At 41.9% G+C, this 23,992-nt stretch overlaps 1 protein-coding gene across 1 annotated transcript in view; it reads right to left on the bottom strand.

The window, feature by feature from the left end:
- LOC109308457 (multidrug resistance protein 1-like) overlaps positions 1-23,992 on the bottom strand; it is a 74,750-nt gene that overhangs the window by 12,655 nt on the left and 38,103 nt on the right. The window contains exons 13-21 of the mRNA XM_019532764.1: positions 19,409-19,570; positions 16,124-16,279; positions 13,452-13,598; positions 11,651-11,755; positions 10,127-10,204; positions 8,309-8,392; positions 5,444-5,647; positions 2,243-2,343; positions 435-575 (exon numbers count right to left, since the gene is read on the bottom strand). Coding sequence (XP_019388309.1) covers positions 435-575; positions 2,243-2,343; positions 5,444-5,647; positions 8,309-8,392; positions 10,127-10,204; positions 11,651-11,755; positions 13,452-13,598; positions 16,124-16,279; positions 19,409-19,570 — 1,178 coding nt within the window. The remainder of the gene's footprint in view (positions 1-434; positions 576-2,242; positions 2,344-5,443; positions 5,648-8,308; positions 8,393-10,126; positions 10,205-11,650; positions 11,756-13,451; positions 13,599-16,123; positions 16,280-19,408; positions 19,571-23,992) is intronic.

The raw sequence follows: 23,992 nt of genomic DNA on the forward strand, positions 1-23,992 counted from the left end.
GTTTCCCTATCATATGAAAGGCAGAGAGAAACTCAGGATGTGTTAGGTAATGATTTCTTCTTTCTTCCCTCCTTCCTTGTTAGTCTCTTAGAAAAGAGTGTAGGGAATGAATGCTACTGCTACAGTTCCATTAAAATCCAACTGAGCTTTGTGGCTACCTTGTATCATCTACAGAGCACAAAAATTGTCTGCCCCACATCTTAATACTATTTCCTTTATTTACCACAATGCAGGGCTACTGATTTCAAGAGAATTACATAACTGAGGGCAGACAAAATATAAATCTGTTGTTTGAGAGCTGTAATAAATTTGATATGGGAGTGGAAGAAAAATGTGCCTGTTTTCTCATAGCTGCTTTGGAGGCCCATGACACCTGTAGCAATATACAAGAAACTTTCCTTGTGAGGACAAAAAAAATTGCAATGAATACTTACAAATACACATCTGTAGCATCCATGTGTCCATTTATCACTAGATAGGCACCAAACCGAAAGCAACCAGCATAGGTAAAGTAAAGAAGGGCTTGTGAAAGTCCAAAACTAAATCCAAAGATGTGTGCCTTCTTCACAGAATTTCTGTAACAGAATTATTTTTATTTGATATTTGTCATTAAATTTCAGGTCTCAGTACTAGTATCAAAGGAGTTGCCAAGTGACCTTTTGTTCAACTGCTTTCATTGGAAATTGTAGATACTTGGTTCTTTAAGATACGGTAAAATAGCCCCTGGTGTTCTGCAGTGCTATTCCCAAAGAGAACACAGTTCTTTTGTAGCTTAACCTCTCAGCTTGAAAGAATTTGTCACAAGATGAGAGGAAAAAATCCCAAGGCCTGTAGTCCCAAACATGGCTAACAGTTTCAAATACCATATTATTTGTCTCCAAAGACTGTCCTAAAATTACTCATTTTACTCAAATAGATGACCCTTATAAGACAACCCCCCTAGTAGTTAGATTCTGTATATGGAAAATGTACAAATATGCTATAATTATCCAGGTACAGAATCTAATTACTGAAAGTTTGCCTTGAATTTGCCCCCCCTCCAACTGGAGGAATTTGGAATCTACTCCTTAAGCACTTACTCAAGCAAAATACCACTAGTTTAATAAGAGATTTGCCAAAATACATACTACAAAAGTAATATTTTAGCTGGTAGAACCACATACTTCATTAATTAAATAGCAAAATTGGGTCAAATTCTTTTTTGACAAAAGCAGAACTTACTAGGAATCATCTACTTTGAAATTAACAAAAATCACGAAGAAGTTTTGGATTGCAAATGGGGGTACATATTCACAGATTTAGTGTTATTTAAGATGTTGCTGCTAACCCCCTTTAATCCAATACTAATTCAAAACACAGGGACTTGGGTTCAGTTCCTTCCTAAACCTGATGCTGTTCTGTTTTGCATACTACTTTTCATACTTGCATACTACTCCCCTGATACTCCAACTCCCACTCCTAATCAAGTGTGGGTTCAAATCTGCTCACCTTTTGGGTAGATGCTCTAATCCAGTGAAGGTCAACCTTTTTTTTTTTTTGGATAGGCATGCCAAAAGGTAAGTCCACACCCTCCTTGAGTATCACTCCAATGCCCTTCTTTGCTTAATCTGTCACTTTGTTTTCTGCTCCCACTCCTATCTGCTGCTGTTTTCTGTTCCCTCCCCAGTCTGCTGCATGCTACATAGAGGCTTTGGATCTTACTGCTACTCATTAATAGGCACATATCAACGTTCTTTACTTGCTTTTGCTTTTCTTACAAATGTGTGAAGCTGACCCTGAATAAAATTTCAGTTTTATTGGACTTGTTAGAAATGTCGCCATTTCTGGTTTGAACATTTAAAAAATTGAGTTCAATCCAAACATTAAAGAAATCAGTTCAAAAGCCAAACAAAAGCAACCAACCATTCATACACCCTTACACCCAGCTGTGAGTTACTTTAATCAGAAAACGTTTTATAGAAATAAAACCTCCAAAATAAGGTATTATAGGAGACTAAACTAGTATTACCATGGAAAGGTTCTTTAAATGAGATTTCTTTCCAAGAACAGAAGTGATATATTTGCTATTGATTAGTTTCTTAAGCAAAAGTTATCACATGTTTTCAGGTAATGAAATAATAAATTGGAGTAGAAAGTTTTGTAATACAACAACAAATAAATACTATTCAGTCCATTTGTGAAACTTGACTTAATTCTAAAACCACGAGCAAGATCAAATTATTTTTTACCTTGTATTTATTACCTGTATGGTCCCTGTAAACTTTGTCCATACATGAACTCGAATTTTCTTTCCTGGGTCAAACTAACCACAGTTCGAATATTTTCTATGGCTTCAGTAGCAATCTGCAAGAAATGTATGCTTCTTAATAGAAAATAAATATTATGCTGCAAACTTTGATTTTTCACAGCACTTACTCCAAGCTCTGTTTATGCGAATTAGAATTAGAGACCTAAATTTAAAAAAGGTATTGGTCACTTTGAGCACTCATTCATGGGACCTGACTGCCAGAAGGTGGGTATTCTGTATTCTCTGAAAATAAAGCACTTTTTTATGGTGTCCCAAATTGTCAAACAAAAAAGAGGGGGGCTTGACCCAGCCCCATGGGGGGAAAGGGACATGACTCAGCCCTAACACAGCCCCTTGAGGGAAAAGAGGGCATGGCTGTGGGGGAGAGGGGAAGGAGGCATGGCCCAGCCCCACAAGAAGGGGGCATGGCCTGACCCCCAATCCAATCCCACAGGAGAAAGGGGGAGTGGCTTGGCTCCAGCCAGGTATGTGGGGCTTGGGGTTTGGGAATTTGGCAGCAGGGAAGCTGGCTGTATTAATGGCCACTGCTCTAACTTTCCACATTTGTGGAGAGTCCTGCAGGCCAGATGCAATGGTTTGGCAGGGTACATTTGGCCCATGCACAGGAAGCTGAGCACTCTCTGTTTATCTTAAAGCACTGCTAGAAATCGCTATTGGCTGCTCCGTGGCCAAACTGTATTGGGACAGTTGACAGTCTATTCTGGAGCCAGGTGATTGAAACATTCTCTTGGAAAGTGGGAAGATGTGGCTTTGAGTACTCATAAGCTGGTGAAGGCTTCTACTTCCCACTGAAATGTTCCGACTACTAGGCTACTGAGCAAAACAAGCACTAGGATCATTACCCTGTAATTGCCCCCACCATCCTATGTACAAAAGGGAGAGAGCTGCTTTCAGATAAGTGTCCTAGTTCATGTAGCTGCTTCCCTTAAGGGTGCTCTGGATGACAGAGACACCTATTGTGCAACCCTGAGTCTGACATCTGTTTAAAGGAAGGGAGTTCAGACATCCTAGTGACTCCTTTTCCTACTGGCTCGCTTTTATGTCTCTTGCTCAGCACTATGCTCTGGATCACATTTTTGGGAGGTGCCCAGGTCCTCCCCTTCACTGAGTTGAACTCCCTGGTGCCTAATCATCCATTTTAATTGTTTTTCTCTAGTAAAGTGCCCAGATCTTCAGTGTTGCAAAACTTAAGTGAAGGTACCTGCCAGGCCAAGTTGGATCTGATCCAAGATGCAACTTAGGCAAAAGCAATACACAACTGAGAAATGAACAGAAACTTTATCTGATAAAGCATGGGTTTTGCCTTCAGGTGTTTAACCGTTGTGACAGTTTCCTCATCTTTACTTGTATATCTAGGGGTATTGTGAAACTCTATTGGCTTGTAAAGTTCTTATAAAAACTTAGGTTGAAGCTGTTTGAAGTGCCAAGTACTAGTGTTAATTGAAAAGAAAAAGACCATCAATTAAGATAGGAGGGGTGAGTTGCATCCTCTCAGTTGCTTGTTAGAATGCCTTTGGGGGAAAAAGATCAACAGAAAATACCTTTAACATTCCCAGGGAACTATTAACAAGATCCAGTAGCAAAATACTTAAGAAATACAAGACAAATGCGTAACAAAAATCCTATCAGTTCAGGAGAGACTGTTGTTGTCATTCATGAAAAAGCATGGGCTGGAACTTTAGAAATTTAGTATTTTTCTAAAATGCCTTTCTAATTGGGGAAGGAGAAATGCATCTGAACAACTTTCCTATTTACAAAATAAAACATTAAGAGAGAAGTTGTGAATAAATGGGAATTACTAAAGACTTTAGATTTAAAAAAACCATTCCTTCTCAATACTGTTTGATAACTGTAAGAAAGGGAAGGCAGGAAAGACAGGAGATACTGTATGTTAGCAGTTGTACAACCTGGGTAAGTCAACACTAACAAAAATGCTTACTTTATCAGCAAAGGTAGAGCACTCAAACTTGTACAAGCATAGGACATAAGAAGTGACAGAATTGCTTTTCTACCCTGGAAATAGTTTGGGAGTGTAGTTTCTCCTTCAACTCTCCCCATCAACAATTATGTCCGTGTTTCAATTTATCTTCCTTTTGCTTTTGGAAATGGGAAAAATGAAATTAAACAATACAGGATTGGTGGGTGGCATTATATTATGCCTGTGAAGCATACTTGCTTCTTTGTAGTGAAAAGATGCATCTACACAGTCATTAATGCATTTTCTAATGTGGAGATACTAAATTTTAATGCAATGTGAGGGCACTTTTACATGTACTCTGGGGTGGGAGGCAGAACTTTAATTAGAGCAACTCAGAACTGCTCCTATTAAAGCACTTCAACATCCCCATGCTTAAAAATGGCAGCAGGGGTGCTTGAACTAAAGCTCATTCAGCACTCCCACTACCATTTAAGTACAGGGGCAGTGATACATGAGATGCAGGAGGCTGCTGGAGCACAGCAACTGTTATGCTCCAGCAGACTCAGTTAATTGACTCTGCTCTGAACTAGAGTTCTAGCACATCAGAGCAGCCTCAGCACTTGTGTGTAGGTGCCCAGGTGAGGTACTAATGCACATTAGGCTGCCCTAATGTGCAGCAGCAAAAGCACATGCTTTTTCATGACATTTAAATGCACAGTAGCCTATTTTACTGCACATTAGCATATTAGAACAGTTTTACATGATGCTTTAATTACACTGAAATAGGCTGTATGTAAGATGTGCCCAAGTTGTATGCATTGTTCCTTAGGGCCCTGCCACATCTTCAAATTAAAGCTAGACAGAAACCAGCTATATACTTGTTACACATTTTCAAGCACCAACTCTGAGTTATAAAAAGAGCCCACCAACTACATAGTTATTTTTATGGTGTGATAATTACTTTGCACAAGTGGTTGGTCTAAATTTATTGTGCGATTAGCCAGTTAATTGTATAATATATGGAATATACAATAGAGGCCAGAGAGGCAGAAAAGTCAGAGATGAATAAAGGGAAGGAATGTTAGAAAGTCAGAAGACATCAACATGTGAACACATCATAGAGCAGACTTTGATTTTCTTATAAGTAATATTTTTATCTATTACCAGTGCCCTGTACAATAGGACATTGTATAAAAATAAAACTTCACTGGACTCACCTTTCCGGAAATTTCCAGTTCTTTCTTATCTTTCTGGGCATGTCCAGATAGCATTTTCATTTCAATGAGTGCTGTTATGGCAATGATTGGCACAACAGCTAAAAGCAAAAGGGTCAACTGCCAACCATAGACCAATGAAATAACAACTGCAGTACCAAGATTAGCTATATTTTGGGCAAGTAAAGCCAGTCTGGAACCAGTAGCCTGAAAAACAACAACAAAAAAACAACAAACCAAAACCCAATAAAATAGCTTCTTTCCATATCCTAGTGAAGAGGGAACTTAGAAATTAGACATAGAAAATACTTGTTGTCCACACCATGATACAGGATTATCTTCCAGAGCATATATAAGTGCCTAATCTAGTTCTGTTATTTGCCAACGTTGGAGCTCTTGCCATATGCTTTCAAAGATGCTAGATGCCATCTAGACCACTTTTTGGGCATCTACACATGCCATTAACACACTGTAAGCCTACTGTACAATAAAATAATGCACTGTAATCTTTCCCTGGGAGCACATCTACACATGCACCTGTCAGGAGCAAATCTGCTCCCAACAGGAGCAGTTCAGTGTAGGGCTACTTCCACCCTGCTCTGCCCCCATATAGCAACCATGGGGAGCTCCAGGCACCCCTGGATGCCAGCCCCAGGTTGGCAGGGGGCATCGGGGTCAGGCCTAGGCTCTGAGGAGCAGGGGAAGCTCTCGCACTTCCATGGCAGCTGCCTCCCAGGACCATGCCCTGATTGTCAGATTACAGCATGGAGCTGGGAAACTGTTGCTTTGCCAAGCATCTGTTTCTTAGCCTCATACTGCCCATCAGGGTCCGGAGCTGAGCTGCCCAAGGGAGGGGACAGTTTCCCCACCCCTCGCTGCTTAGGCTAACCAGGAGCAATCTGCTCCCAGTCAACTGTCTACACAAGCACTATTGCACAGTAGCTACTGCATGGTCAATCTGCTACCTGTGTCTACAGGTAGTAGCCAACCACACAGACTAATGTACTGCACAGTAAAAACTGTGTATGCATAGATGGTGATGCTTTACTGCGCAGTAGATTAGTCTACTGCACACTAAAGAGTGTTGTATAGACATGCCCCTTTATCTTCTGGTGTTGATCCACTTCTACCTTGCCCAGTTTCCATGTGCTCACTCTTAGTTTTCATTTTTAGTATAAAAGTTCTACAAAAAATCTAAATATAGGGTTTATAAACCTGGCAATTTGCTTATACAGTTGTAGCCATCACTATGCCAAAAATATGATACCCAGCAGTAGCACTCAAATATACCATGTTGTTTTTCATGAGCCATCATTAAGTAGAAGATGGATGTACTAGCTATACCTGCATCGTATCAAGGGCAAGCAACTGGGTACTCACTAAGCATCGTTAATTATTGTATCAACGTAACTGTACAACTTCTAGCCCAGGTGGTAGCATTTGCAAAGCCATACCACACATTTCAAGGTAACAATGCTGAGCATGGAAGTCTGTGGTCTAGACATGGTCTATAACTTTAAATCTTACAGGTCCCTTGGAGAAATAGCTTGAGCTAACTGTTTTTGTTCCCAAAAGAACACAGTAGTTAAACACAGCATAAGCACATGAACAGACAGTCATGCAAATGTACAAGCAGCAACTGTGTGTGATATCTTATTTATTGGAACAACTGTGTAGTTGAGACTTGTATAACAAATTTTCAGGCACAGCACCCTTTCATGCTTTATAACATTGTAGGACTGGAACTCTAGATACTATGAAAACATATGCAATATAGAAACCTAAATATATTCCATAGATTACTTTAGATTGACAGATTTCTAAATAAACAGAACTTTTACTGTGAATACATATATTTTATCTGGCATCTTACAAGCCAGCATGCTCCACTAACCAGCATGCCAGCTTATAAGAAAAAAGTGAAACCGGAAGTACCCACCATGGCACTTCCGGTTTCTCTGAGCCCCCATGGCTCAGGACAAAGCAGCCTGTGCTGCTGAGCCCCCACAGCCAGGGATGCTGGATAACAGAGCTTTTACTATAATTAGATTCACAGGACTAACAGTTTACCTGAATATTACATTGCTTAGATTACAGTCTTGATTCTGGTAGCTGCTGAAAATTACTATTAATTAGACAATTAGTGTCAGGTAAATATATCTTGTTATACTGATGACTAATAGTACACACTAGCAATGTTACATTTATCATATGATTAATGTGTTAATCATGTGATAAAAGACAACATGCCACAAGTTAAACTAATCCATCAGGCCATAAAATGGCAAGCCAGCTACAGAGATATTCCATGTCTACGGAGACATTAAATGTGGAACAATTTTGCAGCTGGTTCATAGTGCTTTTTAACTGAAAATGTGATGTTCAATTTCCCCCTTTCCAGCAAGTTTAAATCTGTGTGCAGCTGACCCATGCCTGGCTTCTAACTTACTTGTCAAGGGGAGCCAAGAGGCCTCAGCCAGGCACCAGTAAAATCAACTTGCAGGGCAGCCCCATCTGAAACTTTCCACTTGGCAGCATGCATAGAAACAAGAACTGCAATCCTAGGCCCCACATGCATAAAGTTGAAGGTATATCATGGAAAGCATGGTATCAGGCACTAGTCCCAAATGCCAGGTTCCATGCGATAGCAGTTGTGCTATTTCAGTGAGACTCATTCTATATCTGATCGCCAAATTCCCCCTACATACATGACATGATAGAATGTGTGTCTGTTAGGGTCTAGGTTCAGATCCCACCACACTATTCAATGAATGTCTGCTAATGCTACTAGTATAGCAAATCTACATTGGAACATGACCATATGCCAAACTAGATTTAGCAAATGACAATTCTGTGTCCCCTACTTACACCTTTCACTTGTGAAGCATCATTAGCAAGTCTCGCAGTTAATGCCCCAGTGCTGTTTTTTGGGTCATCAAACCAGCTGATGTCCTAAAAAAATAAACATTTTTAGGTTTTAGGAAAAAATATACATATATTTTAGGAAATAATATACAATATAAACTTTTAGGAAAAAGTTTGTATGATATATAATTAGAAAACTCATGGACAAAACTGAAGAAAAAGTAGGGCTGTACAAGATAACTGAGAACCAGCTTGGATGAGAGGGCAACCTCTGTGTTAGTGTTTCAGTTCTTTATAGAAAAACAAGTTTCATAACCTTGTGTGATAAAGATATCTAAGTGTAAAAACACTTTAAACAATTTGTATCAACTACAATATGGAGTTGAACTCTTGTGCCCCAGCCAGCACTTCTGCCACCTTACATGGCCACCTGGAGCCACGGGCTAACCTCCCAAGCCTGCTGCCAGCCTGGGCCTGCTCTGCCCCAGCTCAAACTGCTGATGTCTCAGGCACAGGTATAGATGCTGCACCAGGGAGTAGTGTACTCTGGCTCAAACAACTCTGGAGTCTATTGCATCATGTAGATGCACCCACTGTAAAGCACTTTTAAAACAAACTTCTGACTAATTGTTCTTTGATGTCTCCTTGGATTGCAGATGGCTCATGTGGAAGTTGCGAGTCTAGCATAAAACATGGCCACAGTTTTGAGCATGATATCCATCTACAGAGATAGCACCACTTCTTTAAGTCTATGTGGCTTCTTTCCTGTGCATTTGAGAGGTGGCCACAAAGGGAAATAATACTATAGTCCAAGGAGTTGGTGAGGACTTAGAGAAATCTGAATGGCAGTTTTTTTAGCTGTATAAAATATCATTTTTGGCAACTGCAATTCTACTATCCCTTCACCACCAACACATGCATGCACACAGACTGAGCATATGCAGTCAGCTATGCACTGGCCATGCATGTATGCAGCTCCCTGGAGAAAAAAACTGGGAGATGGGGATCAGCAGCCCCTACCATTGTGCTGATCCATAACTGCATGTTTAGGGCACTGAATTGAGAAGTAGGAGGTTTCTATAAATTCTATGATCCCCAACTTGAAAGAACTGTAGTCTGATGACCATACCACAAGTCAAACATTACCCAAACACCTTGCCAGCACACTGAAGCCAAGCTACTGCACCTTGCATTTAATAATCCCCAAATAAAATGTACAGGGAGTAGTGCAGTGAAGAACTTTCTGCTTAGGGAGTAAAGACCTAGGCTAGAACACAGGGCATGCTCCTTTTCAGAGTAGCAGTGATTTGAGCCACATGTCCTTCAGCTTGCATATTTCTTCCTGGCTGCACATGTCTCTTGGCTGTCTTGGGGGCCAACTTTAAAAAGGAACATGGTAGACTGGACTGGACTGTTGTAATGTGTATTGTCACTGTGGATCCTACTGTGAAGTTACCTAGAGGTAAAAATATGAACACTGAAGCGCATTTCAGAATTGGGTCCCTAGAATGCTCTCTCCTCTGTTTATACAGTTAGGTTTGGTTTACATTCTGAATATTTACTGATTTAGTTAAAGTGTCCTTATGTATTGCACTTAAAATGCCTAAGTCTTGAACTAAATTAATACAAGCCTCTTAAACTTAGTTAATATATTATCTTTGTGTGGGCACAATCTTAATATGTCAATTCCTAAACCAATCTGAAAAAAAGTTAATGCCAGTTCAAGTGCAGATAAGGTTATACAGAATTAAATACAAAGCTATTCATGACAAAGAAACAGGCATTTTTAAAACACTAGAAAGCTAAATACATTATCCTTACCTGTCTAAGCATTGCTTTGAAGGCCATGAATCGAAGCCTCATTGTAAGGATCTCTCCAGCTTTGCCAAATGTGAAACCCTGTTTGAGAAGTAGCATGGTTACTACACAACCAAGTAGATGAATTAGCTGCAGAGTAAAGTCACTATCTACACATGTGGCAGTATTAGGCTACAGTATACTAATTAACACTGCAGTGAGATAATAGTGTCCCCCACTGTTGGGGACAGTACTCTCTTACAGCAGGGTAATTAACTGTGATTAAATGCACAGGTAGATGCTGACTTCAGGTGTAAACTGGGCCCCATCAGCCCAACCAGCCAGAGGCCAGACTCCTGCCTGCCACCTAGCCATGCACCTTCACACTTTCAGCAAACTTGTGTCTCAGTCAGCCCCTCTGCTTGCCTGATGCCACCACCCAGAGCCCAGGGCAGAGCACAGCAGGAATGGCCCTCAAAAACAGCTCCACCCCTGCTCAAGCAGCTGCTGTCCCAGGCACACATGTAGATGCTGCACCTGGGAATAGTTTACTCCATCTCAAACTGCTCTGGAATTTGTTTAAAATTAATTGCATGTGTAGACACACTCAGTAAGAATATCTGGTCTTTATTCAATAAAGACTTGTGATTCTTTGCATCTCCATATGCAAAACCACAAGTTTTAAAACTATACAATATTTAGTCTAAAATCATAAGACATTTTACAACCTTGATTTAGTTCTTCAGGGGTAGCCAACTTCAGGATGGGGAGTAAAATTATTTCTTTATTTTGACAAAATATGCAGCAACGTTAATTTCCCCTACACTACCGCACATTTGATTTTAGCTACTTTATCACAATTGATCTAAGGTCAAATTTAAAAATTTTAAAGCCAGGACCTTCAAGGTAAAAGGTTCAGAATAAAACCCTTGTCCCCCACTCACCACCAAAAACCCCCAAGTGGTAAATTTCTCCATCAACTTTAACTAAACCTGGATTTCAGCCTCAGCATTTCATTGAGAGTCATCTAACCCATCTAGTCCTAAACATCACCATTGCTTGATAATCAAAATACATGTAGTTTTAGTGAGAACTATGAATTAGGGAAATGACAGAGCCAGAGTCACAGCAACTAATGATTCCACTGGCCCCATGGGCCAGATGATAGTTCCACAGGCCAAATCCAGTCCATAAGCCATAAGCTAAACATACCTATTTGTCTACATCAGTGGTATGTGCCCAGTTTTGCTCATGCAATTTTAGACTATTTTGAAAAACAGGGTCAAGAATTTAAACACTATGCAAGGGAAGGAAAAACACTGATGCAATCTATTAAATAATCATATGTGAATTATGAATGCATAATCTCAAATGTTCAAGACCCAGGCTTTTTAACAGCCATGTTAAAATCACTTTGCATAAGAGGTTTATCATAATTGTTCTTCATCCTTGCTATTTGATTCAAAGGAAATAAAACCTTAATATCTTTTGAGATCTGGTTTCTACAACATGAACAGCTACAGTAAAAGCAAACATATTAAGTCTTACCTGGAGAAAAAATGTAATGAAAGAAATTACTCCAATGACTAAAAGTAACAGCGAATACATGTTGCTCTTGTCTCTTATACTGGTCTTGTCTATTGTTGCAAAAATCTATAAAAAGGATTTTAAAAGATAATTTTATTTAATTAAATGACTAGCTAAAATCTTTACACAGTATCTTGCTCAGGCACCGCTGGAATGCATGTAGTAATTTATTTCTCTCTCTCTTTTTTTTTAACACTAATTTCAGACTCAACCAAGGTATTGTAAATCTCATGTTCTTTCCATGAAGATCAACTCTTCATTTTCCAAGACACTCAGAATTAGCAACTAGTATAAACTGTTTTTCATTTATCAAACAAAATAAGGAATTTATACACCTACCAGATATCTATATGGAATGTTTACTGTGCAGTAGACTAATGAGCTCCATACCTCACGCCCCAGCCAGCCCCTCCACAGCACAGTGGGCCAGGGATAACAGCCCCAGCCCTATATGCTGCAGGGTCCCAGGCACATATATAGATTCTTACTCCCAGGTAATGCCTCTTGAGCAATAAGCTCTGGAGTTTATTGCTTTGCATTAACTGCGTGGGTAGATGCACCCACTGTGTCTTCAGTAGACAAGTCGTTAAAATAGAACCTTGGAGTCACTGGCTGCAAGTCTGAGACCTTCTTCATTCTTTGCAGAACAAATAAGACTGAATTTGTATGAGAGATGTAGAAACTGTTTTGTGTACAATTTATTATGCATGTGTAATGTCCTTTGCTAAGAAATGTTTTTTACACTGCACTGAGAGACAAGCGTTGGACAGGCAGGCTTGAAACAGAACTGCTGCCTTCTCTCAGAGATCTCTCTCCTATTATTTTTAATATCAAGTGCTTGCTGATGACACATGGTACTTGATGTTTTTCTGGCTGAGGCCAGACAAGGGGCAGAAAAGCTTCCAATTTCATTACACTTGTGCTTTCAAAAATTTTCCCAATAAAGAATAAAACCCAAACCTGGCAAATTAGGGAAAAAACAGAAAGATTCCCTCCCATGAAAAGCCAAGAGAGCTAGGTAGTTCTGAGGAAAACAACTTCAGTCTCTCCTATGTCTGTTGTGCTGTGCATACACACCTATGCCCAGACCTTTCTTCCCCATCAGATCTAGTTCATTTGATTTTTGTTTCTACATTTGGTTTCGATGATCTGACATTTACCGCCAAAAGCTATTTGGTTGGATAATCCTGACCGGTTCAAATACAGATAGCATTAAAAATGCCTGGTTCTTTCAGCTTTACTTTCTAGTACTATAGAGGTTCCTGTGATTCCGTTCCCCACTGAATATTCTATCTGGAAGTGTTTTCCTTCCTTCACTTTTCACATTAGCCAAAAAAGAACAGAAAATCATCATAACTGCATAAAGTATGGTTGAAACGATGCAGACACAAATGGGAGAAAGCGAAACTGCAAAGAGCCTCACCTCTGCTCCATGCCAACTCTGCCAGTTATAACATCTTTGTATAAAATGGGACAGAAGGCCTAAAGTGAAGTCAATGGGAGGGGCACAGGCTGCACTTTGTCACTGGGGGAATTCCTGCTGCAGTCTGGCAGATGAGAGGGTTTGTTGGAAAATCCCATAACACCAATGCCTTTTACTAATGAAGGATTCTGTGTTTACAGTACAATCTAGACATTGTGGAATAAATCAAGGTAGTAACTGAAACATTTATCAATTTACTGGAAAGCTATTTAAATGTAGCAAATAATAGAAATCAAAGCTAAAGTGAGCAGCATAGTTTTTTTACATACTTAAACTTACCCCTATAAATTCTGAAAATATGATTGCAAATGCAGGTTGTAAGGCTCCATTGATAGTCGCACTCAAAATTCCAACTATGAAATAAGGCCATTCAGTTTTGTTCAGCTTCATAATTTTCAGAAATGAAACTGGAGGTACATCTTCATCCTAAAACGTAGGGATCCCATTAAGACAAATATGTAACATCTACTGGGGAAAAGAACTGTATGGCTATTGAACTGTGTGCTCCTAGTTACCATCCTTAAGTAGCTCAAATATTTGCTTTCTAATAGAAAGTTCCTTAATTAACTGTAGTACATACCCATCTGTTATTTACTACACAATATTAACATGTGAAAGAAGCAATAAAGTATAAGAGTGTTATTGCAGCAGTCTCTCCTCTCCTTTGAGGCTTACATTTTGAACTTTAGCCCGAGGGGCTTACACACAAATTTATCTTCAGTGAAAGGACACTTATAAGAAACACAAGAGTAAGAATTGCTTACTAACATCCACATTCAGATGACCATTTTTACTACTTTTTGCTGAATAGTTTACACATCCATATTCCAGGCTATAAATGCTAATATATTTGTAGTGAATGTTACACCAATGATTTCGTGTTCTGAATTTGAGCTTATGTTGCACCAATTTTGTTTCTCCTCCATAATTCATGGACTTAAACATACAGAATACTTCCATATTGAAGCAATTTTTTTTCATGCATAACAAATATTTTCATGAGATAAAACTAAATAGACAAAAAATGTTGCTGGTCTGAATGCTCACGTTAAGCAAAAACAAACACATCAAGCATATAACCAAATCAACATATGATTTATAATTTATAAACTTGTTCATAACCAGACTCTCAGCTGTTAAATACTGTTGTCTCGTCTTATCACTTTATATGCTACTGTCTAGCACTTGTATGATAACTTTGTATTATACTAGCAGTCAAGGCACATGTCTACATGTGCATATTCTTATGTGTGAATAAGCTGCAGGGCTTGTTGCTCTGGAGTTTATTGCTCCAGAGGAACAAGAAATGACAGAAGGGATTGAAAGCAACACAGAAGTAGAGACATCTGAACAAGGAAACCAAACAAGAATTGAACCAATAAGGATTGAGAATGCAGAGAAACTGAGAAGATCACTTGGAACTAAAAAGCCAACACAGACTAAGACTGGTTAAAATGTGCTTTGACCATGGGTTGAATTAAACCTTCAGTGTTAGTGTTACATGGGGATATATTACATGTAAAGGGGGAGCCTTTAAAAACATTATGTACAAGTTGTTACATTTGCCCAGAAGCTTGCAGAACAGTAGGCAGAGTACTTTTCTCTGAATAAGTAAATTTTATCTAGTAACATCTCCCTGGTATACCCATAAGGGAAGCTAAATCTCAATGTGTTCACTGGAGAAAAACCATGACTAATGGATGTTAGGTGATGGGGGGAAAGAGGAAAAGGACAGCCTTACCAACTTTTCGCCCCAGAACCTAGTAGCTGGGGCACCTGCCTGAGAGCTTGAGACCCTGTTTTTAGGCCCTAATCATCTAGAGGCAGTTGAGCCTGCATTGCAAAGCCCTCTAACCATCAGGCTACAGGACAGGCATTACCCAGAGTCCTCCTTTTGAAGTTGTCCCTACCAGAACTTGCATTTACTATTTACTGGATGAACAACAATGGGAAAATTGCTGCCCTATTAGGAGGAATGTCCCTGGTTAGAATCCTAGAAGAGTAGGCCTGGAAGGGACCTCCATAGTTCATTTAGTCAAAACTCTTGCCAGAAGCTGGATCATACAATCAAAACATCCTATACGAACCCCTTTGTTTAACCTATTAACAAAACTATAGCTAGTTCCAGACACAACCACAAGACATAGCATCTTAGCCTGCCACAGGTAAAGCAGGGTGACCACAGTGGCCAATGAATGCTCTGCTGCAGCAGGATTGTTCAAATACATGTGAGATCCAAGAAAAAGGGCCATATACCCTCCCAACCCCATTACAAAGGCAAAAATCTCCAATCTGTACCAATCTGATCATGGGGTAAAATTATTTCATGATCAGTTTGACTCTGAACAGAAGAGCAAGGCCCTCTAGCCAAGAGCCTCCGTTTTTAAGTCTCAGCAGAAGCACTGGTAGACCCATCAAAATCCCCGGCCTTAGCTGCAGCCAACACCCCGTGCTTTGAAGGAAGCAAAAAACCTGACAATTAGCAGTAAGACAGAAAAAAACTACTTCCCAGCCCCATGCGGCAACCAACAAAACCCAGAAGCATGGGAAAAACCCAGAGCACCCTCAGAGCAATGCACTTATTTTGTACTTTTCTCCCTGGACCAACATGTGTCTTCCTTTTGGCTACCCAGTGGGCCAGCTTCAAGCAGGGCTGAAAAGTGCCTGGTCACAAACTGATAGAACACTTTACTGGAAAGCAGGAAGTGCAGGTTCAAATCCCCTCTAGGGAAATGTAACCTAGATTCTAGATGAAAGGTCCTCCATTTCATGTCCAGCAGGTAGGGCTGTGGGGCAATTCTCACTACAGGGAGGAAACAGCCTCTAATTGTGTGTTACACGATAAAAAGCAGTTGCATCATGACATATAGGCCCTTTAAGCATGTAAAGTAAAACAGCAGTTAACCCATGTGTTCTACTAAGGTTACTAGAAACAAAGCATAGACACTTACAGGCTGAACAATTTTGACATCAGGGACATCATTCCGTGCTTTAGGGTTTTTGATGCTTTTCCGAGTGGATCGCCTTATCAGTGCCACTTCTGAAGAGCTTTTCTTGAGGCCTAATATATCTTCAACTTCTTCTGACTCAACATCACTTCTTACCATCTGAAATAGAGTACAACATAACATACTGTACTTCAAAAGTAGGTTAAGTAAAAAACTAGACCAATATTAATTAAGCAGAACCAGTCAGAACTGAACAACAAGTTACAATGTAAGCAAGTATAAAATTTGACTTGGGAAGATATTCCCCATTTCAGAGTGTAGTTTCAGAAGTAAATACTCTTGAGAAATAAGCGACCAACCCCGACAACCAGGCCCACACACGCTGTCTCCAGAGGGAGCTCAGCCACCCCTGCACCTGCTGCAGCCCCATGGCGCCACCAGCCTCGCACGCCCCGCCTGAGGCTCAGCAGCCAGGACCGCCCTCGCGGGAAACAGCAAACCAATAAAGGCTCAAGAAAAAACCCGAGAAGTGAAGCCCCCGCAAGCCCAGAGACTCGCTAAAAAAATGAAACAAGAGAAAGAAAAGCAGAAACCATGAACCCACAAAGACACCAGCAGCACCCACAGCACTGCCAGCAAAATACAGACTTGCACCCGGTGCCGACTTCATAAAGGCTGAGGAAACCCGCTCGTGTCTGCTGATTGGTCGATGCCTAATTGGGGGAGGAGCTTCGTTAACCTTTATAAAGGCGATCTCCAATGGTTGATGCTTATTTAACCTGTTGAGGTTGCTGCTAGGTGGGGTGTGCTCTCGTCCAACTCTTATGGCTTTTCCTTGCGGTAAGCATTTTTCTAGGTTTGCTTCTTACGGTCTAGGGCCGGGTGTGGTGATGTAATGCTTATACTCTGTAATGTGCGGACCGGCCCCTGTTTCCGTGGGGCAGGTGCAGGGCACGGCTCGGCTCCACCACGTGCCTACTTGGTGCCGGGCAGGGGCAACGGTGCAGGGAAGCCGGGGCAGGTGAGCCAGGCACAGGTGCTGACACACGCTCTCCTGCAGGCGAAGCTGGAGCCTGGCGCGGAGCTGGGCAGGAGCCTTACCTCGGGACGGTGGCAGTGAGTCCTTTCGCGGCGCATGTTAGGAGGCGGGGCTGGTCCCGCTGGGGCTCTGAGTGCTGGGAGCTGCCACGGCTGGCCGCAGCTGGGACAGGGTGGTGGGGAAGGACTCCAATGCTGGGTGCTGGAGCTGCCTGTGGTGCTGGGGGCTAGCCTGCTGCAGCCTGGGCTGTGGCACGGTGTGGTGGGTATGTGGCTGCATCTGGGGCGGGTTCTGGATGCAGCCACTTCTCTGGCAAAGTGGGGCCAGTGCTGGGCCCCAGCCTCAAGGGCAGGTGAAACAAGGGCCTGGGGGTGGCTGGAGCCTTGGGAATGGCTAGACTGCTTGGATCTTGGTGTGGGGCTGGAGTTAGTGGCCTAGGCTAGCAACCTGTAAGTGGGGGTGGGGCTGTGGTGTGACTGAGGTCAGGTGGGAGGGAACAGCTGGCAGCTGGGGGTGAAGCCCTGCCTGGATTGAGGTCTGGGTGGAGCTGGGATGGAGCTAATTGGCTGCAGGTGATGGCTGGGGCCTGGCCTCTGCTTTGTTGAGCCATGATAGGGGAGGGGATCTAGAATGGTTCCTTCCTGCAATGTACCTTTCAGGGATGGGCTGGAGATAGCAGAGCACTGTAATCATTTTTACTGCAAGTCAGAGCAAGAGGTTTGGTTGCATTCATGTGAATGGCTGTAAATACTCTCTTAGTATGATGAGTCTAATTATAAAGAAGGCTCTGGCTGAGTGCTTGAAGGTGTCTCCTGTTTCTGGCTGGGTTGGAGCTTATGTATCATAGGCTAGCTTCAGTGTGTAGAAAAAATGAACTGTGTGGGACTTTGTTTGTTGGGTGGAGGCCTGGCCTCTTTACCACGTATGGGGCTTTGCTTCCTCTGAAGCCAGCTGGAAGATTACGTGCCTTGACCTTTAGAAGGCTTTGGGTTTGGGGACACCTGGCTTAATTTTCCTGCAATGGGGCATGTGTGCTGATTGTGGTGCTTTGAAGAAGGGTGTGGTTTCGAGGTGTTTCCTCTCTGGGCCTGGGTTGGGGCTTGTCATGCAGTGGCTTGTGTGCAGAAGATGCACTGTATGTGATTTTCATTGGGGGAGGCCAGGCCGCTTTGCCATGTACCATGGCTAGGTGGCCCTGCTGTTTCGGAGGCCAGGTTGATGCCATGTGTCTACACCCCTACAAGAGGTTGTGTTTCTGGAAGCCTGGGTTTTGGCTTCTGGTCACTGGGGTAGGTGTGTGGATGGTTTTGGGGTGCTTTCCAGAAGGCTTTGTCTGGAGGCCTGGAGGTATCTCCAGCCTGGGGATGCATTGGGACTTGTGTCTCAGAAGTTTGTGTGCACAAGATGCATTGGATGGGACTTAGTTTAATTGGGGGAAGTGAGGCCTCCTTGCCATGAAGCAGAGTCACCAAGCCCCCATATATCTGAGGCCAGTTGGATGCTTATTTGCTTTGGGTTTGTGAGCACCTGGTTTTTGTCTTCTTGGGATGGGATGTACTTGTGTTGATCTTTCTGGAGTGCTTTGAAGCAGGGTGGTTAGAGGTGTCTACAGCCTGGGCTGGGGCTTGTCACACAGATATTTGTGTGTAGAAGATGGACAGTGTAAGACTTTGTTCATTGAGGGAGGCCAGGCCTCTTTGCCATGTACCATGGCCAGATGGCCCTGCTGGTTTGGAGGCCAGGTTGATGCTGTGCACCTGTAGCTCTACAAGGCTGTTTTGGGAAGCCTGTGTTTTGGCTTCTCATGTGGATAATTTTGGGTGCTTCAAAGAAGGCTTTGCTTGGGGGCTGGGTTGGGGCTTGCATGTTACATGGGTTGCAGTGTGCAGAAGATGGATGGTGTGGGACTTTGTCATTGGTGGAGGCTGTCCTCTGTCATATACATGCCCTGCTGGGTCTCAGTCTAGGTTGATGCAGTGCACCTACATCTCTTCAAGAATTTGTTTCTGGAAACCTGGGTTTTGGCTTCCTGTGACTGGGATAGTGTGGATGGTTTTGGGCTGCTCCAAAGAAGGCTGTGTCTGGGGGTTGGAGGTGTCTCCAGCCTGGGGATAACTTATCTGATGCATCTGACTTGTATATTTTTTCTGTTGATGACATGCTGGTTTGGGTCTCTAATGGACTGAATCAAGTATAATAAAATCAGCAAAATAGAACCTGATGAAATGTAGATTTAGGGGGAAAAATACCTGCATATTAAGAAGCTTGTAATAAACTCCATTCCTTTTCATCAGTTCATTATGGGTTCCTTGTTCTGTGATGACTCCATCCTCAAATGCAGCTATAACATCTGCATTACGAACTGTAGACAAACGATGAGCTACTATAACAGTGGTGCGTCCTTTCCGTGCCTAGAAAATGCACAAAAAATATTTTATAAAGTCTTGTAGAAATTCCTATACTACATTTTACCTTTCAAATACAGCTGGTTAATATTGTTTGACTGAAAATATTCCTATTATAAATTTTAAGCTTTGTCAAAGATCAAAATTTTCCATAAAATCTGGACTTCAACAGAATATTTCTATTTTTTCCAATTTTGTAAATAAGTATCAATTTTATTTGCATTAATATATTTAATTTAGAAACTGACATTAATAACTCATTTAAGTATAAAAAAGCTTCAATATTTCAAAGGGGTGTAGGTTGTAGCTGTATTGGTCTAAGGAAATGAGCAGACAAGGTTCTTTGGGTGAATCTGATATCTTTTATTAGACCTGGTTATGACATATCACCCCTCCCTCAAACCCATAGGGAAAATCCTCAAACAAGTGCAGCCTGTACTAGAAAGAGACACTATTCTTAAATGGATCTTCCCAGAGCCACCCATCCTAGCTTTCAAACAAGCATGGAACCTTGCCAACCTCATCATCAGAAGCAAACTTGCTCAGACCTGGAACACACCAAATAGATCCAGACCATGCCATGACAAGAAACCTGCCAACACATCTCCACTACCCCCACAACCACTATCCCTCACAACAGAGCCATCAGCATTCCCAGATCTTATAGCTACACCTCCAGAAATGCATTGGATGAAACATATTACACCAAATGCCCTGATGGAAAATGCATAGAAGAGACCAAACAACAATTGCATGCCAGAATGAATGCACACTGGAGATCTGTCAAAGACAGGAATACCCAATGACCTGTGGGGACACATTTCTCACAAGAAAACCACTCTCTCTCCAATCTCTGTCCTGATTCTCAAAGGAAACTTACAAAACACTTCCCAGAAATGAGCCTATGAACTCCACTTCATCAACCTCCTGGACACTAAAAATCATGGACTAAATATAGACATTGAATTTATGATGCATTGTAACCTGCCTGAGAGCTGACTTCCCAGGTACTTCTCCACTATTCATCCCCCTTCTCTCCCCCACCACCCAGCCTCTCTCACCCATTGACTCAGTGTACATTTTCACTGACTGCCTGTCTTGTATGCACACCAGCCGAGCCTCTGGCTTCTTTACTTTTCATAGATTCATAGATATATAGGGTCAGAAGGGACCTTGAAGATCTTCTAGTCTGACCCCCTTCCCTGGGCAGTAGAGAAAACTGGGCTCAAATGACTACAGCTAGGTAATCGTCAAGCCTCCTCTTAAAGACCCCAAAAGTAGGAGCCAGCACCACTTTCCTTGGAAGTTGGTTTCAGATCCTAGCAGCCCTGACTGGCAAGTAGTGCCTTCTAATGTCTAGTCTGAACCTACTGTCCAACAACTTATGGCTCTTATTCCTTGTTACTCTGGGAGGCATGTGGGGGAACAAGGTCTCTCCCATTCCCCACTGGTCCCCCCTAGCAGGAATGGGACTCTTCCTGGATTCATTCTATCCAGGAAGAGCACACATCAACTGCTGAAATTTTCTTAGCCTGACAAAGGGTTTTTGAACCTGAAAGCTTGCTTAAAAAATTGTTCTCTAACTATTTAAGCGGATCTAATAAAAGATATCAGATTCACCAAAATAACCTTGTCTGTCAATATTTCAAACTAATTTTTCATTCAAATTACTAATCAAAATATAAATATTTAATTGGATCTAATATCTACAATTGGTTTCAACGGTGCATATTCAAAACTTTTCAGAATCTAGTATTACAAGTTTTTATTCTTATTTGGAAGGAAAATAATTCTGTTTCAAAATCTATAGGGAAAGGAAATACCAAAATACATTTTTTAATTTACTTTTCAATCCTGCTTTTGCAATCCTTACTGAAGATAGTCACATTAGTAACTTTAAAAAAACTTTGCTAGATGTTTCTAAGTTTGCATGCTGACCCAAGTTTGTGGATGATAGTAAGTTATGGGGCAAAGTGGTCATAATAGGGGACAGCATGCAGATCCAAGTGGACCTGGACAAGCTGGAAAGGTGGGCAGAGCAGAACTGGATGTAGTTCAATAAGAGTAAATACCAAGCACTTCATCTGGGCAGAAATAACCAGTGCCATGAATATACATTTGGAGGAGATGTCCATACCAGCACAATAGCTGAAATGGACCTCAGGGTACTGGTTTATCACAGGATGAAATTAAGCTGCCAGTGTGATGCTGTAATTAACAGTTTATAGCATACTGGGATGCATTAGCTGATGAATCACCAGGAGGACTAAGGAAGTGATACTTCCTCTCTACCTGGTGCTTGTGAGACCCACAGCTGGTGTACTGTGTCCAGTACTGGGCGATGCACTTCAAAAAAGATGAGAATCTTGAAAGGGTGCAGAGAAGGACCACAGAAGGATTAAGGGCTTGGAGGACAAACCTTTTGAGGAAAGACTAAGGGATCTGGGACTGTTCAGCCTGGGGAAGAGAAGACTGAAGCAGGACTTGGTGGCCATCTATAAGTATATGTAAGGGGTGAATATTGGGAGAAAAACTGCTCACTTGGGCACCCCTGGGTAGGACAAAGAGAAATGGTCATAAACTGTTAGAGGGTGGCTTCAGGTTGGGTGCAAGGAAGAACTTCTTTACGGTCAGGGTGACCAGAATCTGGAAGAGACCTCCCAATGAGATGGTGCAGTCCCCAATCTTGAAAGTCTTCTAGAGGAGACTGGACAGACACCTTGGTGAGATCATATGATCTCAGCAGTATTCCTGCCCAGAGCAGGGGGGTTGGACTCTATCTTACAAGGTCCCTTCCAGCCCTTTAATTTCTATTTCTATTTTCTCTCGAAATGTACTTCAGTTATTTTGCATCTGATTTTGTATTATTAATATTCTCATGAATAACATGGCAAATTCCTTAGCAATATACTTTGGGATACAATGATTTAAGCCTTTCATAGTCTGGCTAGGTAATCTAAATAATATCCAAATAATAGCAGATAATTCAATTTTAAAATATTTACTTAATGTAATACTTTTCCAGGTTCAGTTGAGAGAGAAGTACTTGGCTCTGCTTGTTTAAGGTCAGGCAGAAGGGAGAGCTTGGGGAGTGCCTTAGACAGCAACTTGGGTCAGAGTGTCATACGCTTTTGTACATGATGGCTTTCTTTTAGTCAGATGCTATGAAGTAGCACAGCTGTTGCCTATGAAAGCTTATACGTTCCTGAGCCAATTAGTTTATAGCAGGGGTTGGCAACATATTTGCATGGAGTGCCAAAAACACTGGCAGCCTCAGCTTTTAAGATGTTGGCATGCCAGGGGCAGACAGTGAGGGAACTGCAAGGGGCTTGACCTTGTTGTGGTAGTGCAGCCCCAGTCCCTTTCCTGCTGCCTCCCCCAGGTGCGTGTGCTAAGCAAAATGCCTTTGCATGGCATGCTCTGGTTCCTGTGCCGGGAGTTCCCTACCCCTGGTCTATATGGTGCTATGCCACCCTGACTTCTGCCTAAATTAACACAACAGAACAAATGTAACATTTGGAGTACTCTGTAAAGAAAACAATCTAGAGATGACAACTCAGTTATTAGTACTATTATCTGACTTTAAAGGTGGAAACATTTCTGTCACACCTAACAAAGTAAAGCTTCCTTTAGCAGTCCTAGGATGTGTTTTGCACATGCAGATTAATGCAACATGATAAACTACGGTACTTATGGTGCCAGAGGTTATTGCTTCTGGATGCACCATTTGAATGTGTGCCTGGGACCGCATTCTGTAGAGCTGGGTCAGAGAGGCCCTGCCTGGCAGGGAGTTCAGGAGGTCAGCCTGCCAGCTCAGGGCTGCTCCAGCCTGGCTCAGTGTGTTGTGTGGGGGTTTGTGTGGGGGTGAGAGGTGGAAAGAGAGGCTGGCTGTCTGGGGGGAAAAAGGGTGCTTTGGTACAGAGCTAGCTGGCAGGCAGACCCTGCCTTGAAGCACCTGCATGCTCCAGCCAGCCAGGTCAGTGTCTACATGTGTGCTGCTGTGGAAAAAAAACTGCAGCAGCTTTATACTTGTATTTACAAGTACTACCCTGCTGCAGAGCTTATTAGTTTACTCCAGCCTGATAGCCCTGCATGTGTAGACCCCAAGATGTTTACTATGGAACTAACTGGTCTACTCAACAGTAAACTTCTCATGTAGATGTGCCCCTATACATGTAGATAAATTGTTGTTCTGATAACTTCACTTAAACCTACACCAAACCTTCATTTTGGGTCTAAGCCTTGTGAAAAAATAATCTATGGCTAACAACTAATATTGTGAGAGAGTGCTTATGCTAAGCAAGGCCTAGCATTAAAAAAAATGCACTAAAACTCCCAGAATGCTTCAAGGAGGTTGAGGAGTCAGCGATTGACATTCTGGTAATCACTTTCCGACCCTTAGATGAAAATACTGAACTTCTGACCTTT

This window comes from Crocodylus porosus, unplaced genomic scaffold, assembly GCF_001723895.1.
Source record: "Crocodylus porosus isolate Cpor-Errol unplaced genomic scaffold, CroPor_comp1, whole genome shotgun sequence".
NCBI lineage: Eukaryota > Metazoa > Chordata > Crocodylia > Crocodylidae > Crocodylus > Crocodylus porosus.